Source organism: Raphanus sativus, unplaced genomic scaffold (genome assembly GCF_000801105.2).
Source record: "Raphanus sativus cultivar WK10039 unplaced genomic scaffold, ASM80110v3 Scaffold0316, whole genome shotgun sequence".
Taxonomy (NCBI): domain Eukaryota; kingdom Viridiplantae; phylum Streptophyta; class Magnoliopsida; order Brassicales; family Brassicaceae; genus Raphanus; species Raphanus sativus.
The window spans coordinates 27,644-45,724 of NW_026615636.1; the positions used below are offsets into that span (position 1 = coordinate 27,644).

The window sequence follows — 18,081 nt, forward strand, 5'->3', positions numbered from 1 at the left end:
TATTTAATTTAAGTTTCTTGTGCTCTATTAACAAATGGACCTCATGGCCCAATGGATAAGGCCCATTGAGTAAGCAAGCATACTTATACTTACTTTTCAAACAAACTTGTAAGTTGTAACAGAGACAACACCAAACGGTTTATTGTCACAAAGACCATCATCCCACACTTATTAGATGAAAAAGCTCAAAGCGACATTTAAAGAGAGAAATTGCCACTAGTTTTTTTTTTTTTTTTAATTAGACCAGTGAGATGCTGCTCTCACCGCCTGGAGGCTTCTTCACGCCCCCAAAGTAGTCTCTTGACTCTGCCTTCCCGTCTCCAAATATATTGTTTCCGCTCATCTCCCTCAGCTTAGCCGAGCTCAGCTGCTTGTCTCCACTCCCTGCCGATTCGTCTCCTTTGAATATACCGTTCCCCGTGAGCTCCTGAAACTTCTGATCATGTATCTTCTTTGATGTCTTCACCTCAGGTTCTTCACTGAACAGTATGTTGCTCTGTCCTCCTGCAGGCTGTTTGAACAAAATACATCTTCAGTTGAGCACACTTGCAATTGACTTTTAACAATTTCCTCTTACGTTGGAGACTTTAACAGAAGTACGAAGGTTCCTTGGTGCAGGCTCTCCCATGTCTCTGTTACTACCTCTTCTAGCTTCCTGTTGTGCAGCAGCAGCCAAGGATCGAGGAGGCTGGATCTCAGTTGGAGGTCCGAAGATGTTGTGGCCGCTTATCTCTTCCATCTTAGCACTTGATATCTGCTTCTTGCTCTTTAGGTCTGCCTCGGTTAGCAGGTTTCCGCTCAGCTCTCTCTGCTTTGCAACCTCTGTTAATGTGGTTGGTTTCTTCGGGGAAACATTCCCGTCAGCGCTGAATGATATCTGACTCACTCCGTTTAGAGTTTGCTGCAAAAGGTTCACAGTAGCGGCGGTTACATGAAACAAAGCATTTCCGTTTTTTTCACACTTGTCCATATATAAGTTATAGTACTTGATAGTGACGAAGTCCGGTAGTAGCATCGGATTCAGATACGTCTTTTGGGTCATGAGCAAATATGCCACTGCCATTCATCTCTTTTAACTTGTAGCCTGAGCAATTCTTCCTGTATGGATATATAAAGTTTACAGAAGTGCCTTCAAAGAAACAACCTTTTAAACATATTATTGTAACCAATCAAAAACTAAATAGGCAAGAAACTAAGCAACTAAGGGTAAGGAAGGATTTCACTTTCTAAATTAAAAACATTCACAGAACAGAAAAAAAAAAGAAATGGAGATATCTTTCACAAGACAGTGGGATAAACGAATGTCACTTACTATACAGAAAGAGGAATAATTTTGACATGTAATGGTAGGGCTTTGTTTGATGAACAGAGAATGTTAAAATAAAGATTTTTTTCTCAGAAAAGCCAAAAAAAGCATTGACCAATCCAATCCCTTTCATCATCAAGCAAATGATAATTTATAAAGAACAAAAAAAATCTAACTTCATTCAAAGAAACAAATCTTTTTAAAGTCAATCACTTTCAAAGATCAAAACTTTTAATTTTTTTTTGTGTTGTTTTCATCTGTTAAAAAAAAGGGTATAAAAATCAGAGCTTGAAATAATCAGGATACAATTAGATCTGCTAATGAAATGAAGTTGAAAACGCTTAATTTTTGAAATGAGAGAAGAGATTGTTTACAGCTTATTGAGAGACAGAGCTTCCTCGTCAGTGATCTGACCGCCGCCGAGAACCTTGCTGATTCCATCTGACGGCTGCAAAAAGAAGAAAGGAGTAAAGAAGCTCAGCTGTTTCAAAATGGAAAGGAGCAGCAACATTTCTCAAAAAAACAAAAAAAGGCAGCAACCTGATGAGAACGAGCAGCGGAAGCTGGTGAGTGGTACGCAGGAGGAGGAGGAGGAGGAGGCGTTTCCGACCAAGATAGCAGATCGGCGGCGGAGGTGTTAGGCTTTCTCACTGCCGTTCTTCTCTCCATCTTTCTCTCTCTCTTCAGATATGAGCTTTTGTTGAGCTATGGTTTGCAAGTGAAAGTGACTTGTTTACTTGAATTCTAAAATTAATTTAACCTTTTATTCTACAATTCAATAAAAAAAATTATTTACTATTTTTTACAGCAGTTTTTGAACACATTTTATGATTTTTTTAAAAAATGAAATAACTTAAAAAGATAAAGTGGTAATTCCAACAAAGACAAGATCACTAAACAGTATGCTGGTTTATGTTTAACTAGTGGTTGGCCCGCCCTACGGGCGGGGTAGTTTACATTAAACTATTTTATATTATAATATATTTTAATTTTATTAAAAGTTTAGAAATTTACTTTAAATGAAATTATAGATATAATATGCTTTTATTTTAAAATTAAATTGTAAATTTTTTAAGATTTTTTTTGGTTTGAATTGAAAGGATCACTACCACTTTTTTTGTTAGAGAACACGAAACTATGAAATTGAAAAGTTAAGAAAAATGTAGTGACTTCTTTTTTATTTCTATTTCACTTTAAAATAGTAGAAGAAAATCTTAAAGTAAGAAAAACTTATCTAATGTAATGTGATAAAATTATAAAAATAATATTTTAAAGTAATATATAAATAGTTTCAATAATGTGACAAATAATAATTTCGGTGCTCGGCGTTTCCCATTAATGGAGCAGTACACGTGTTGATATTCGTAAACTTTGTTATTCAACTACATAAAGGCAGATTATGTGTAGAGGTTTTGAAGGAACTTTTATTTATAAACATACAGTAAAACCTCTATAAATTAATAATGTTGAGATTTTAAAATTTTATTAATTTATAGAGATATTAATTTATAAAAGTTTCCTTATTTAGATTTTTTTCTATTTTTCTATTTCTATTTATATAAAAAATATATTTTATTTTACCGTATGTACATTATTTAAATTTTAGAAATTTGACTTCAATATTGTTTTATTATCTTATTTTATGTATAATTTTATGTTTCATAGAATTGTTAAGTGGTTTTCGGTATAATTTTACTAAATGTTATCAAAATATATTGAAATGTTAAGAAAAATAAAAAATTTTATTGTAAATATAAAACCAATAATATAATATTTAACTTATATAAAAATTATATATAGATAAATTATTAATTTATGATTTTAAAGGAACTATATATTTACATAAAAATTTTAAAAATATTATTATCTTATTATTTTATCGATTTGTGTTATATTTAACACCGGCCCAACTTAGGACCGAAAAAATTTATTAATTTATAGATATTATTAATTTATAAATTATTAATTTATAGAGGTTCTACTGTATAACGAAACGAAGACCTTTCCTAGGCCTGGGCATTTTACCCGGACCCGAGGACCCGACCCGGAACCGACCCGAAAATACCCGACCCGGAATCGACCCGAAAAATTATAAGTACTCATATGGGTCTTTTTATTTTGGATCTGCGGGTCTCGGGTAAGACCCGGACCCGAACCGAGATCCGATCGGGTACTCGAAATACCCGAGATTTATTTTATATATTAGGTATATTTGGGTGATTGGGTATATTTTTGGTATTTCTAATCTTTTTTTAAGTTTTAGGTTCGTATTTTTGGGTATAATTTCAAATTTCGAGTGTAATTTTAGATTTTCAGAAAATATAATTTGGGTATTCAGATATTTTTTGAGTTTTCAGGTCTGATTTTAGGTAAATATTCAGGTACTTTTACGGTTTTTCGGGTACTTTTCGAGTTTTCGGGTCCAGTTTGGGTATTTCGAGTTTTTTGGGGTTTTATATACCCGAACCGACCCGGATCCGAACAATACCCGAATATTATAGGTGTTTTACGGGTACTGAAATTCTAGACCCGAACCGATCCGGAGCCGACAAGACCCGACCCGGAACCGACCCGAAAATTATAAATACCCATATGGGTCTAAATTTCGAGGACCCGAAAGACCCGGACCCGACAAAACCCGACCCGAACCCGACCCGAAGACCCGGATGCCCAGGCCTCTTATAACCACGACAACAAAAAAAGAAAGATTTAAAACACAACCAGCAGCTGGTTTAATTTCAGGAAACGGTAGACAAAATCAAAGTGGAAACATTTAGAAACAGAAAAGCGAAAGAGTAGAAGTTGTCCATTCTGAGCTTTGGCTCTCCTTAGCCTGTGAAGTTAAGCTTTAAGCCACGTGTGGGTTCTTCCCTTCACGCTTCTCCATAAGTGGTTCATTCTTATCTGTTGATTTATCGAGACATAACAGTTGGAAGAGCAGGGCCGACAGCACTTTCGTCAAGCATTCCAGCGTTGTCACTATCAGATATTTTCTCAGGCGATGCACTGTTAAACCTATCAGTAGGATTGGTTTTAACCGCTCCAGCTCCAAGCATGTGATCAGCAGGCTTGTTATCCCTTCCCTAAAGAAGGTTAGTTGAGATCAGTCTATGCCAATAGTTGCACTTACATGACCTCCAAAGTCTGCAAGTGGTGGTCGGTGGTGGCTAAGTTGTTTAAAAGTACATACGTTACAAAGGAGGATGCTGTGTGTAGAAAGCGAACTAACAATCGTTAATCATACCAGTAGCTTGCGATCTACTAAAGGAACCATATAAGTTGGCGAATCCATCCAAAACACTGACATCGACATTTGGCCTCTGTAATATGATGAAGGTGAGTTATTAGAAAGTTAAGAGAACTAACAGAAGAATTATTGATGAGAGACAAAGTCTTAAAGAGATCGAGGCTTTAACCTACCATTCAATCCGTATGTTGACCATAATCCTCTGAATTGTCTTGTATGTGCTTTTCATGACGAAAACTTCCCCAACAATATCTTGCATCAAAGAGCGATGAGTTAGGAATTATTAATTGTTTAGTAAATGTATTCAATTAAACCACTATTGAGTTTAAGTTTAGAGACAGGCCTGGTAAGTGGATGTTCGTGTTTAGCAATTAAAATCATTTGCTCATAGTTGCGGAACATGAAGACCTCTGATGGTATAGAGTTGACGGTCTATGTAACCTCGAGAAAGGTGGTTTGATCTGAAAACCTAATAGAGACGGGTAATGTGGTTAGTTTGAAGTACTGATTACTCCTCGTAATATCGAATGAATTTAGCTCATAAATCATAATCAAACATAAGCAACGAAACTTTCTCTAATTAACTAAAAAATAAGAGATTCAACTAAAAATGGTGAAGAAATACCTTCTCATCTACCAGAGCCACCCATAAAACTTTTCACCATTTTCACATTCCTTGCTTCCCAAAGACAGAGGATCCGTGTAAGAACAGTCTTCTTACACCAATCAAATCTTCAACTCATACAAAAGAAGTTGAGGATTCGCCATGGCTTTCGACCCTCTGAAATATAGAATGATATGGAAGAAGATGTTCAAAGTTTCATTCTCTCACTGTGCCTAACCTAAATACCTTTAGTGCCCATAGAAGAATAAAAGAGTTACAAAAGAAACAAAATGTGGTGGGTCTATCAAACATTGAAAGAAATACAACAGCTTTTATTGCTTACAACTATATTTGGAGGTGTGATTCTTGAGAAGCTTAACAATAGAGAAGCTGTACCTTTTGCACACATAAAGAAATGATAAATGACAGAGAACTGAATCGGTTAGAAAGTAATCACCATGAGGGTAGCAAAGAGGAAAAAAAACACAAATCAATAAAGATCATCGTCTGTTTTCATATTTGTTTTGGGGTCATCAAACTCATGCTCATGTAGGCATAGAATCAAATAAGGTCGCTACTGAAAGCCAAAATCACAGATCAAACTATCAGAAAACTTAAAAAAAACGGATATAGAAGAGAAATCATCTTATAGCTAACATATATATATTTTTCTATCAAGCTAGCCATAGAGTCGACAATCTAAAAACAGGAGTCTTTAGATACTCCATTAGCTTCTAGTCGTCTACCTTCAATCTCTTGAGTCTCATGATCACACAACGAAACAGAAACACTGGAAATGGTATTAGATTTAAGAAGGACACCCGATATAGTGCTCGATTGCTGGTTAGGGCCTGAAGAAAATCAATCTCCAGCGTGATACAGTGGAAACGAAGAGGTAAAACGAAATCTTCAAGTGGGAAGAGTGGATTATTCAATGAAAAATTGAAATAAAGAACGGACTAAAGAATTAGGGGGACGTTACGGAGATCAAAGGTCGCGTTAATTTTCTGTGGGATTTCGTCGGGGGAGATCGCAGCCACAAGAGGAAAAAGGAAGAAGAACCAAAGCGACGCGCGAAACAAAAAAAAGTGCGTGACATACACAGCCGACCCAGCGTGCCGACACGTGTCGCGAAATGCCCCTATTCTTTTGGGCGACGTGGACGCAGGAAAAGGCAGATATGCCTACTTTATTGTTATAGATTATAAACTAGATTAAGGGCGTGATTATTTTTAATCAAATTTTAGTTTTAATTTAGTTAGATAGTGTATATATATGTAAATTTTGAGATATTTTCTGTAGTTTACCAATTTAAATCCGTTCTGAATGCGAGTGATATTTTAATTCTTTTTTCATATTTTACTTTGTATGCAAATATCTTTGTGGAAAGTAAGAAGTTCCATATTTTATAATTTCATTTTGATATAGATGGTGATATTGTGTAACTTATATTAATTTGTGTTTATAATTATATATTTATATATTTGCAATAATTTATATATTGTGGTTCAAAAGAATGCATTTCATATTTGCAAAAAAAATGAATAGACAATCACATTAGTTTAATAGTCTCTAGTTTTTATCAATAAAAATCTCGAAAATATAATTAAGATAACCGGATAAATAAATGATGGTGGTATATCTTGTAATTTTATTTGTAAAGCCAAGGATAAATCTCAAACATTATTATTGTTTTAATAGTATTATAATTGTTTTAAATGCAGTGGCACAAGTTGGTTAATATTAAGCTGAAGTAAAGATCATTTTTTAATTATACTTTAGTTTTAATATATTAGATTAGTAAACTTAGTTATATATTTTAAAGTAAAAACGATTTTAGACATTCTAATTTTTTCACCTTAAAGACACACATTACCCCCACCCCCAAAAGATAACACAGTAGTAATTAAGTTTGATTAATTACATAAAACCAGTAAATAAACCATATGAAAACTGCAACACCCTCCTCGCCGCTTCTTCGCCAAGCTTATTCTTCTTCAGATTCAGATAAGTCTTCAAACCTTTAGAATAAAACCAAAGTTAGGATAAATTAGAAAAAAAAAGCAAAGCTATGTAAATTAGTTGGAACTCAAAAAGGAAAAGAAATTTAAACTTGCCAGCAGGTCACAAGGTAGCCGGGTTTGACGCCGTACTTTTCCCTTAAATGGGTAAGCAATTTTCGAGCCGCCAGAATGTCCAACTCCTGCAGTGGAAGGAAGGAAGGAAGTCAGTGTTAGAGGAGAGGATGTAAATTAAAAAAAATATATATATCAACTTTGAGATGAGATATATAGGATTAAGACATGCCTTATTCTGATTAATCAGATCAACAGGGTCGGGGTGGTCCCCGTACTTGAACAATAAACGGGTAAAGAAATCTTCAGCCGCCCTAAAGTCCCACTCCTGCAGTGGAAGTCAGTCGGTGTTAGCTAGAGATTACAAATATCAATTTTGAGATGAGACACAAAGATTAAAACATGCCTCTGATCGACCAAGGTGCAAGTTAGCAAGGTTCAGCCAGTCCACACTATCATCACAAGAGTGGTTCCACTCCTACTTGACAAACAAACATATAAGACAATGGCAAAATGTTTTATATTGAGAAAAAACAGCAGAGAGAGAGAGGCTTACAGAATATGCATGTCCTTCAGTCTTGAGATGGGTGGGTAAATCTTCAAAGATTTGGGATTCAAAATAGCATAATGAGCAGAATACAATATTCCTTTCATAACAATCTTCCTTAAGATCAAGGCTTGTTATTGTCTTTTGTTCATCTGTGGAAAGTAATTCAGAAACAATTTAATTTTGGTGGTTATATAAACAATTTAATTTTGGTGGTTATATAAACAAAACGGAGAGAGAGAGAGAGAGGGGACGAACTTATTACCAGACACTAAGTCTTGCCAATACCACTGTTTAGAATAGGAACGTGGCAAGGGTTTGGCAATGCCGTCACATTGAGGATATGCAAGAAGAATTGTGTATCCCTCATCTTTAAGGTTCGAAAGTGTAGAAGCTAACCATCCCACTCCCAGTCGCTCATGACTGTCTATGATCATCATAGTAGCCGGAGGACGATTTCTTTGGGACCAAATTAAGAGTTGCGTTTGATATTCTGCCAAGGAAACCAAACCCTCAATCTAAAGAAAACCCTAATCCATAAAAAAAAAAAATACACAAAAGAAGAAGACTAACCGGTGCCATGCATAAGAGAAATTTTTCCAGTAGAATAGAGCTTCCTCGTGACGTCTTGCTTTTGTATCAGGTTGTTGCCAAAGGCGGTGATGGAGATCTGATCATAGCGGCGGACGTGGCCTGCACTTTCCAACGCCTTTTGTATTGTCGTACCCATCACACGAGGATCAACACCATCCGGAATCGGGCACATGCTGATATTCCATATCACCCACGCTTTCTCCTTCCCTTGCTGTTGCCTCTCCATGTTCTCGTATTTGTTCAATGAGAGATAGGATAAGGTCTAAGGATATTTATAAGTTATAACTATATATATATATATATAACTGTTGATTGATTGATTGGTTTTTATGGGCCTATATCCTTTTATTCTCTATGTATAATACTTAAATTTTTTAAAATACTATATTATCTATACACTAAATATAATGGTGACTTTTCGTAGTTATTTTTGGTGACCTTTCACAACAACACAGATTTGTAACTGTTACAAAAGGTTTGATCAGCATAAACCGAATGCATGCAAATCATTAATCTTGATATGCATGCACATGTGGACAAAACAAAATTTCAGAGTAAACCGCATGCTTGCTTTCATTCAGGCATGCCAATCCACTTTCGCTTTCACAAATTTTATTTAACTGTCATGTACTAATCTCAACGTCGTTAAAAAGGGTATTATGTTACCAAAAAATTTCCAGCTTTGTTTACCAAAAGAAAAAAAATTACAAGCTTTGTATAGAACGATACACAGACTTCCAAAATAAACAAAACTATAGTAACATTACTGAAAATTTATATGAATAATCGAAAACATGAAAAATATGTCCATAAAAGGACATATGTCAAAACGCAATTTGTATATATGAAACACAAATCTTTTCATCTAATAGAAGAAATTTAAGATTAATGATTTCATTATTTCGTTTAGGATTTTTGGATACCCAAACATGTAAAAAATTTCTTACTATTTTTGTTGACAAAGTTTCATTTGAATATCTTCTAAAAATTTGAAACCAATTAACTGCATAGAACTCTTTATTTTACCATTTTATTATTAATTAGATTAGTGAAAATTTTATTTTGAAAAATACATGGACATAAACTATTTATAGACTTTGAAAATCTCTTTGAATAGCCAGTTCTTTTTAATTTAAATAGTCGCATACTTTAAATTTAAAAGTAGTCATTTGTAAATATATTTATTCGAATAGTCACAATCTTTTGAATTAATTGGATTAATGAAAAAATACAAACAAATAAGAGACACAACCTTTAATAAAAAAAAATACCATAATGAACAAACACAATTTTTATCGAGGAAGAGATACGACCTTTTATAAAAAGACATCTTAATGAGCAAACACAACTTTTAACAAAAATTGTGATCCCTATAAAAAACACACAACCTTTGTAATTAATTGGGATTCCTATTATTAGTAGACTAGTGTATACAGAACCTTCTCTTAAGTGTCTTGGTGAGTTTTTACTCTGTCGTCTGTTCGATAGAACGTAGCTCCCAGTTTCCTTCTCCATCAATCAGCCTTAGCTCCAATGAGTGGAACGGTATCAATGCCGGACGCTGAGGTTTTTTAAGATTTTTGGTAAGAACTCTTATTTGATGTTTCATAATAATGAATGAATGCGAAAAACAAAAAGCTTACCTGTGATGAGGTTATGAAAGTAACTCCCATGTCTTTCGCAACCCTGTAGAGCTGTTCCTCAACATCAACACTCGTCGCGCTGCAAATCCAAAAGTGTATATCATTAAACAAAAAAGGGAAAAGAAGATTGCAAAACTACAGGAGGAGAAAGACTTGATCATTTTACTTGGTGCATTCATCTAGGATTCCAAACTTCGGTCTGTGAAAAAATAAACGTGCCTACAATACACACACCAGAAACAAGTCAAGATTATTCACGTGAATCATACAACTATTATAAGAGAATTTTACCATGCCAAGCCTCTGTTGCTCTCCAAGAGATAATATGTCTTCCCAGTTGGTTGTAGCATCCCAACCACTTTCATCTCTTTCCAAAAGATATACTAACCGAACATTCTCCAGGATGGTTTTCAGATGAACGTCCAGAACGCTTCCAGCCTCAGTTGAGCTTTCTCCTGTTACTCACAAACAATAAAATTATATGAGAGATAGGGGGAGGGAAGATCATGGTGGTAAGAGATGAGTTTCTCTATAGATTACCATTATTGGTGTAGTACAACTTAGCGGCTCTTTTCTCTGCTTCGTCTTTAGATAGAGGGTATATAATCTGATCTCTCAGCGTCCCTAAGCATGTATATGGTCGCTGCGGCACAAAAAATATGCCATTCCCTGACCCAAGTTCTTTGATATCCAATGATGGTTTGGCAAGTCTTCCACATACAGTTGGCCATATATCTCTAAGCACTCTAAATACTGAAGTCTTTCCACTACCATTTGGTCCTGAATATATTTTGCTTCCGTAAGCTCTAGGTTCATGCAAAAAAAAAAAAAATCTACGACGAATAATAATTCACCAACCTGTGACGAGCAGGCTTTTCCCTGCAACTATTTCGCATGACAACTGGCTAGCCATTAACTTCTGCGCAGGGGTAATGATATCCACCTCTGAAAAGGATATTCGATCTTGAGAATCCAAGCGGCTTGTGTGATTTTCTGAGGTAACACCTGAATATAGTAGGGACAAAACGAGTATGATCAACCCGAGTAAATACATTCTCTATAACGCATGTCTAAGTCCAATATTTTTAAGCATATAAGACTCAACCAGTGAAAAGATTATGAAAAACCACGGTCAAAATTATGCATTGTGCAAGTACATGAACTATCAATATTATGACTTCAAAATGTGAGCGCGATATATGGAATGGTACCTGACTGAGAAGCATCCAAAAACTCATCGAGCTCAAAAATTCTGTTAATACCACCAGAGAGCTCAAGGAACTTCTTGTGTAGTTCAAGAATATCACCAAACGCCATAAAGCTTTGAGACACGACAGAAGCTAGATACCGCAATGCATGTGCCAATTCACCTGGTATCAAGACATCATGCAAGAAAGCGTTATATAGAGAATTTACTAACTTAATTGGCTCACGTCAAAAAGTGTTGCAGATCTTCACCTTGAGTGGAGACAAGTGCTCTGTCTCCTTTGTGTTCTAGGGCATACAACAAACTCAATCCCCAAGTCACATTATTGGGAAGTTGCTTAGTCACGAAATCATCAAGTATGCCATACACCCATTTCTTCTTCAAGAGCATGAGAGAGTGGTCCAGTAGTGCCCTGAATTTTGTGTCAACCATCTGTTCCATGAAAAATAAAAACAGGTAAATAGCTAGCCCAGAATCCAACAGTTATAGCAAAGGAACTTAAGACACTTGCAGCTTTTTCTCGAGCTCCGCCTCCAAAGAAGGCAATGGATTCAGCATGAGTGTTCAGTCTCTCGTGCATAAACCTACATAAGGAGGAAGACGTTGGTCCAAATAGTCGCTATAACGCAATCATCTTAAAAATTAGAAACGTAAAATCATTACCTAAATTTCCCCTCAAGCTGCTGTTCTTCACCGGCTAGATCACCAAAATCGGGAGCAAAACGTCTCAGGAAACCCAGACCAAGTAACATATATGTGTAAAGTATGGCAACTCCCCTTTGACCAGTCAATAGCTTCATCCTCCAGGTGAACCTTCAATTTGTTTTTTTTTTCTTTTTGAAACTCAAACCAAGGACCATGAAACAGATATCAGGAAAACAATCCAACAAAATGTACTTACCACAGAATATCAACCGATGGCTTAACCATTCCAGTAAGAAGTCCAGACAAGTCAGTGGTTAACTTTTCCAGGTCACGAGTGAGTCTCTGGTCTGCGTCAATAGTATTGCCTGACATGTGGAAAACCTGCATAGATATGAACCCAATGAGATCTTTATTGTCTCTAAATTTGCGATATCAATTTACAAGAAAAGGAACAAACAAACTAACAGCCTCTATGAAGCATATAACAAACACAAATCAATATCCATTTCAAATTGGTGTGGATCAGCATACTTCTTACATAAGTGCAAATAACACATCATGCTTTCTTTTAGCCTTTAGGTCAAGTTGCACTGTTTAACTCAAGTTCATCGTCATAATTCAAAATGCATGAATGGGGTATGCTAGCATAGTATCTTTGAGCATCATAGATCTGAATTGACCTTGTAAAACGCATTATTTCTCAAGTAATTCCGTAGCAGATGTTGAGTCAAACGAATCCTCCACCCTAAAGCTAGCCTCTGCGTTAGATGCCTGAAAACAATGTTTGAACCCACATCAGCAAGGGGTTCCTTAAATGTAACTGATAGTCTAACAAAAACTCCAAAATACATAAAAATAAAGAACACAACGAAGTTTTAAACTTGCATAAAAAGGAAATTTACTTTAATGAAGGAGCAATGACAGCAGATGCACTACTTTGGATAACACTCAAACCAATCAAACGAACAAATGCGGCTTTATCTTGCTCCAAGACATACTTCACAGTGGTCCCTGCGAAATTAAATGTGGTTGTCAGAAAAGTAGCCCTATCAATAACAATTAGGTAACCTAACAGAGTATACCATTCAAAGAGGCTATTCGGTCAGAGATTAATGTTCTTGAGACGACAAGGCAAGCAACCAAAAGCAGTTGTCCTCCTTGTTTGTCAAATAGAGTGGGTATCTGAAACATAACAGTGAAACGGTCAGCTACTTTTAGCATAAATGTGGGACGAATAAGTTAGCCAAATGAAATAAATATTTCGCCTTCCAAGGAAGCTAAAGAGGAAATGCACATGTATTTACTTCTAGGTTAACAAAAATTGGTACAAGTGTTTTCAACAAAATTCACACTAATAACTCAAGCTCACCAATGTGTTTAACATTGCAGCTACTCTTAATGGCAACGCCCTTGGCGATGTTCGAGGTTGAGGAAAACGAGGCAACACAACACTTTTATCAACAACTGGTGATTTTGCAATTGACTGTGTCAAGTACGCCTGAGCCTTTGAATTAGTAGTGGCAGATTCCTACAGCACCAAGTAACAAGGTTATAACCACCACAAAGCACCCCTCAACGAAAGTTAAAAAAAAAAATCATAAGCTGTTGAAGACCTTTCTAGCTGCAGCAAACGCTCGTTGAACAACCATCGCATCATTTTGACGATCGTTCTCTGAAATTTTCGCTGAATCAACTCCAGCGTCCGTCAGAGGTGCAGAGTCGTCCCTGAAGTTTAGTCCTTTTAAATAAGTAAATGCAAAATAAAACTTTGATAACGCTCACAAAGATGGTAAAGAAACAATTCCAACCTCTTGTAGTGAACACTCCATCCCCCTTCTCCATCTAATGACAGAACAACGTCATGGAATGCAACAAGGGCTGGACGATGGGAGATTGTTATGCAAGAAGTTCCCATAGCTCGAACCTTAGCAGCAAAACGTTCTTCCATATCAGTTGTCACAGCACTCGTGCACTCATCAAGAATTGCAAATTTAGGTTTGTGGTAGAACAGTCTGGCCATTCCCAATCTCTGTTGCTCTCCAAGAGATAATTCATCACCCCAATTAACCTCCTTGTCAGGTCGGTAGCGATCCAATAAATATTCTAGGTCAACCTAGAAAAGCAGAAAGTCCACAAAAATAAGCAAAACAAACAAATCCTGACAGAAAACGCTATTCACTGGTTTTAAGTAAATAGAATACCAACATTTTCCAATAGCTCCACCATTCCAGTCTCAGTGAGCGGTACAGTCTCTTGATCAGACGTAAGAGGATATATTAACTGGTCACGAAGTGTTCCAACTGCCATATAGGGCCGTTGGGGCACGTAGAAGATCTCTTTGTTAAGATCAGAACCAACTCCAGGCTTCACAATGTGGCCAGACACCAGGGGCCATAGACCTCCTAGTACTCGGAAAAGGGAACTCTTGCCACTTCCATTAGGACCTACAATACATATTGTTTAATAATTAAATGAAAAGAGAGAATAATGATAACATCAGGCAGACTGATATCAACATAGCAAACGTGAATGTTATTGCATAAACTAAAGTAAAAGAATTGAATAACAGAAGGTGTCGACTAAATAAATCTCAGAAGATGATGTGTTGCCACACCATTCCCTAACACCCTAATCGTTGAACTGGGCATGAATGAGTCGTCTATAAATAGGTATAGCAAATCAAACTTTGACAAGGTTATATGGCTATCCCTTCCCCCCGTATACAAGAAGAATTACTTCTTCCAATGGATCTTCAGTTCACATCCCCATTTCTTAATTCTCTTCATAAAGACAACAAAGGGTACTAAAATTTCCATCTTTGCTTCTCATCCCAAGGATCATAGAACAATAAAGTAGCAGCATAGGCCATTCTATCAATAATTTTTGCTATGAAAAGGAAATTTGTTAGTAACAAAATGTCACTCCCTAGAAGTAAAGCGTTCACCTGTAATAAGAAGATTAGATCCTTGCTCAACTCGAAGGGTGAGATCCTCCACCAAAACATTTCCCGTTGGAGTAACAACCTGAAGTGCATTAAGTAATATTAAGAACACAGGCCTTTGGAGAAGGATGACAAGAACATTGAATCTGTGTTCGAACTACCTTGACACCCGAAAACTCAACATAGCTAGCCTCAGTAAGGTAATTTCTGCTTCTATTTCTCTGTAAAGATGTTTTATCATCACCACTGAGTTCTCTCGAGACAGCCATCAACTCATGGATTCGGTCAGCATAACCACTGTTGGAAGCAAAAACATTTCAATAATTAGAAAGCATAGCCACCACAACTGATGGGTGTAAAATTAAGTGTAATTAATTTCTCCATCGCATATAAACTCACTAATAGCGCAAAAGTAAACGGCTAGGAAGAATGTTTCTTAAATCAGAAATTTTTTTTCATCCTCGCTAATGTTCTATAGGGACTAACAACTGAACTCTTACTCTTTTGCTTACGGTAAACAAAATCAACTCTCCTTAATAAAGCACTTAACAGCAAAGAAATACATATGTCCGCAGATTTTCAGACAAACGGCTACACAATGTTTCAGTTTAAAAAGTTTGGCATGAGATTTATCATAACGTATTACCTGAGTCGGCTGAGCCGCCTGGAACTTATAGAAAGTGTTCCTAACGCCTGAAAGAGAGAAATAATGACACTGGTGTGATATCTTATATTGCTTAGCATCTCTGCTCTCCCTAAGGTCGAGTCATCAGGTCTTAGATGCCCAGAGAAGAATGGCTCGATGATCAGAATAACAGCAACTGTGGCACCAAGATACTTCAGCAGAAAATCTTGGATCATGCCAAACCACCAGTGATCATGAAGGACGTCACTCATATGAGTAACAAGATTCTTGAACTTTTGTTGTATATGAGATTCTTCCCTGGTTTCCCCACCATAGAATGCTATGCTTTCCGAGTGAGTCCTTAAGCGTGAATGAAGTTGTCGGTACTCCCCTTCCAACTGCTGCTCTTTGGACATCAATTTGCCAAAAGAAGGAGAAAAGGTCCTTATCGCAGTACCGGCTCCCAGTACATATGCCTGGACAACACTTGTTCAAGTTAGTTCATAAATGGCCCAGTCCAGAGTCAATGTTGCAAACACAGAAAACTAAACAAAAAAATCACCAGTATCCAGAAGATGTATTTTGGACTAGCATATGAACAAAGGCGCCATGCATACAAAATCCCATCAGTAACTGCTGTCAAATCATCCTGTATAAGCTCGCTCAACTCTGAGGAGAATCTTGGTACATCGCTGGCAATTCGCTGCTCCGGGTGCGTAATCCGACCATCCACATGTGATATTTTATAGTATACCATATTCTGAAACAATCATAAATGAAGATTAAATTTGTATCCAGCAGTGTGAAGTATAATAGATATGCTCACTTCTCAAAAACATAATACCACAAAAGAAATGGTAAATAATTGAATTGCCTCCATACAAAAAGACACAGAGATGGTTACCTCAAAGTAATGTGAATGGATAAGTTTCGTCAATATCTTTCTGAAACGCAAACTCAAGGCCCCAGTTATGTACTTTGACGTAGCGTGCGTAGTCGATAGCATGAAACACAAGAAAATATTCTCGGAGATAAGACGTAGAAACAGTGGGGCACGCCTTAAGAAAGCGGCACGGAATAGGAAACCTTGAACTTTCGCCAATCTATTGCTCAAAGCAGTTCTGAAAACCTGTGATTTGCAAAAAGTATAAAAGATTGAGAAAAATAATCATAACTTTTTGGTCAGCTATTGGGGGGGAGATAACATGAAACAAAAGCATGAAGCAACAAGAGGAATCAATATAAGGAAAGTATAGAGAGGAAATGCATACCACAGTGGCGAGTAGTGCGAGAAGATCCCTGGCGCCCATTTTTCCCATCTGAGACAAGAGGATAGCAGTGAGAACCTGAAGAGACTTCAATCCTCCTCCTTTCTTCTTTGGTGTGGCTTTCTTTGCATTCTTATTGTTTCCTCTCCGCTTTTCCAATGCTTCACCATCACCACCACTCCGCCCACGGGAAGAATCAAGCCTAGGGGAGCTGATCCTTGATTTTAAGTAAAAAGCTCCACCAGCAGCTACGATCCCAGCCGCAAGCAGTATAGATTTCCTATAAAAATTAACAGAGGGCGAAAGAAATGAAACAAAATAACTAATGAACACAAAAAATTTTTTAAAAAAAGGGAGAAATAAATATGATATCACATCCCCAAGAAGAGGTAGTAAAAGGATACAGAAGAAGAAGAAGCAAAGCAATGATAGTTACCGTCTTGAAGCAACGAGACTCCGACCCCGCTCAGTTAACTGCAATAGCTGGAGAGAAGGCATGGCTGGAAACCAAAACTAAGGTTCTTGTTGTTGATAACAAGAACAAGGTGCACTACTAAACACCCTGAAACGAGACCAAACTACCAAATGTTAAAATAAAAGAAACAACCAAATCATAACATATATGTAAAAGCAAAGTAAGCACAACATCAGCTAAAATAAAAGTTCGGAATCATCATCAAATCAAATCAAATCTGGTGGATTCGATAATCTCTTTCCCACTCTTCTTCCGAAACAAAACAAAAAAAGGAAAATAGTGTCAACTTGGATCAATCTAATTTCCCATGGAATCGATAAATCTATACAGAGATGATTAGCTTAATACGATAAAATGATTCATTTACTATTTGATAATCCAAACAGCTTAGCAAAAATCGGTGAAAAATTTACCTCAGCAATGAGAGATTTCTCCACGACGAGAAGTAACACAATAATGAATCGAAATCGCTCTTCTTCTTCTTCTTCTTCTGAGTAATCGTAAATCGTAACAGCAACTACTAGCTCGCTCGCTCGCTCGCCTTCTCGAAACTTTACAACCGAAGAAGATTTTTTAAACTCCGTCGTAGCAGTCTACCGCAACAGAACTCCTCAAATCGAGAGGAAAAAGAGAGCGAGCGAGCCGCGGAACTTGGGAAGATGAGAAGATGATGACGCTCTATTCACACGTGTGAAACTCCTACACCCGTGCCTTTTTTTATTTTTTTTTTCCCTCTTTTATTGATTTCTTTGCTAATTCTGCAAAAAGAAATTTTACAGTGGTAACTTTAAAAATAGTTTCCTTTTTTGTGAGGAGGCCTCCAGAGCGAGTCACATCAATTCTGTATTTTAACTTTTTACTATGATGCAGGAGCATGGCCATTGTTGAGTAGTATGCAGTGTAT

General features: G+C 36.6%; 3 protein-coding genes and 1 long non-coding RNA gene across 15 annotated transcripts; all 4 read right to left on the reverse strand.

Annotated features, from left to right (window-relative positions):
* Positions 1-65: 65 nt before the first annotated feature.
* On the reverse strand, positions 66-2,042 carry LOC108838506 (uncharacterized). The gene is made up of 5 exons (XM_018611436.2): positions 1,847-2,042; positions 1,681-1,754; positions 987-1,098; positions 578-901; positions 66-511 (listed from the first exon to the last, which is right to left on the reverse strand). Exons 1-5 carry the CDS (start codon positions 1,973-1,975, stop codon positions 239-241), a joined length of 912 nt encoding a protein of 303 aa, XP_018466938.1. The 5' UTR covers positions 1,976-2,042; the 3' UTR covers positions 66-238.
* Positions 2,043-4,012: 1,970 nt separating this feature from the next.
* Positions 4,013-6,264, reverse strand: LOC108836973 (uncharacterized). 12 transcript variants are annotated; one of them, XR_008939930.1, is made up of 7 exons: positions 6,140-6,264; positions 5,904-6,008; positions 5,501-5,590; positions 5,179-5,334; positions 4,727-5,022; positions 4,497-4,626; positions 4,013-4,389 (listed from the first exon to the last, which is right to left on the reverse strand). It is a non-coding gene; the product is annotated as an uncharacterized LOC108836973 (long non-coding RNA). The 12 variants fall into 12 exon arrangements; XR_008939931.1 differs by having other exon boundaries at positions 5,501-5,547; positions 6,140-6,262; XR_008939927.1 differs by having other exon boundaries at positions 5,501-5,553; positions 6,140-6,261.
* Positions 6,265-7,004: 740 nt separating this feature from the next.
* Positions 7,005-8,643, reverse strand: LOC130501870 (uncharacterized). Its single transcript, XM_056996691.1, has 7 exons — positions 8,353-8,643; positions 8,045-8,272; positions 7,789-7,931; positions 7,639-7,710; positions 7,465-7,560; positions 7,275-7,360; positions 7,005-7,178 (listed from the first exon to the last, which is right to left on the reverse strand). Exons 1-7 carry the CDS (start codon positions 8,597-8,599, stop codon positions 7,145-7,147), a joined length of 906 nt encoding a protein of 301 aa, XP_056852671.1. The 5' UTR covers positions 8,600-8,643; the 3' UTR covers positions 7,005-7,144.
* An 890-nt stretch (positions 8,644-9,533) lies between these two features.
* Positions 9,534-17,849, reverse strand: LOC108836938 (ABC transporter D family member 1). The gene is made up of 26 exons (XM_056996692.1): positions 17,591-17,849; positions 17,139-17,264; positions 16,706-16,982; positions 16,339-16,563; positions 15,997-16,194; positions 15,456-15,910; positions 14,971-15,106; positions 14,813-14,891; positions 14,074-14,312; positions 13,677-13,981; positions 13,482-13,593; positions 13,238-13,396; positions 12,951-13,050; positions 12,771-12,879; positions 12,549-12,639; positions 12,125-12,249; positions 11,887-12,036; positions 11,693-11,807; positions 11,475-11,655; positions 11,228-11,386; positions 10,875-11,021; positions 10,557-10,796; positions 10,308-10,471; positions 10,183-10,235; positions 10,017-10,095; positions 9,534-9,934 (listed from the first exon to the last, which is right to left on the reverse strand). Exons 2-26 carry the CDS (start codon positions 17,198-17,200, stop codon positions 9,839-9,841), a joined length of 4,056 nt encoding a protein of 1,351 aa, XP_056852672.1. The 5' UTR covers positions 17,201-17,264; positions 17,591-17,849; the 3' UTR covers positions 9,534-9,838.
* Between the last annotated feature and the right edge of the window lie 232 nt (positions 17,850-18,081).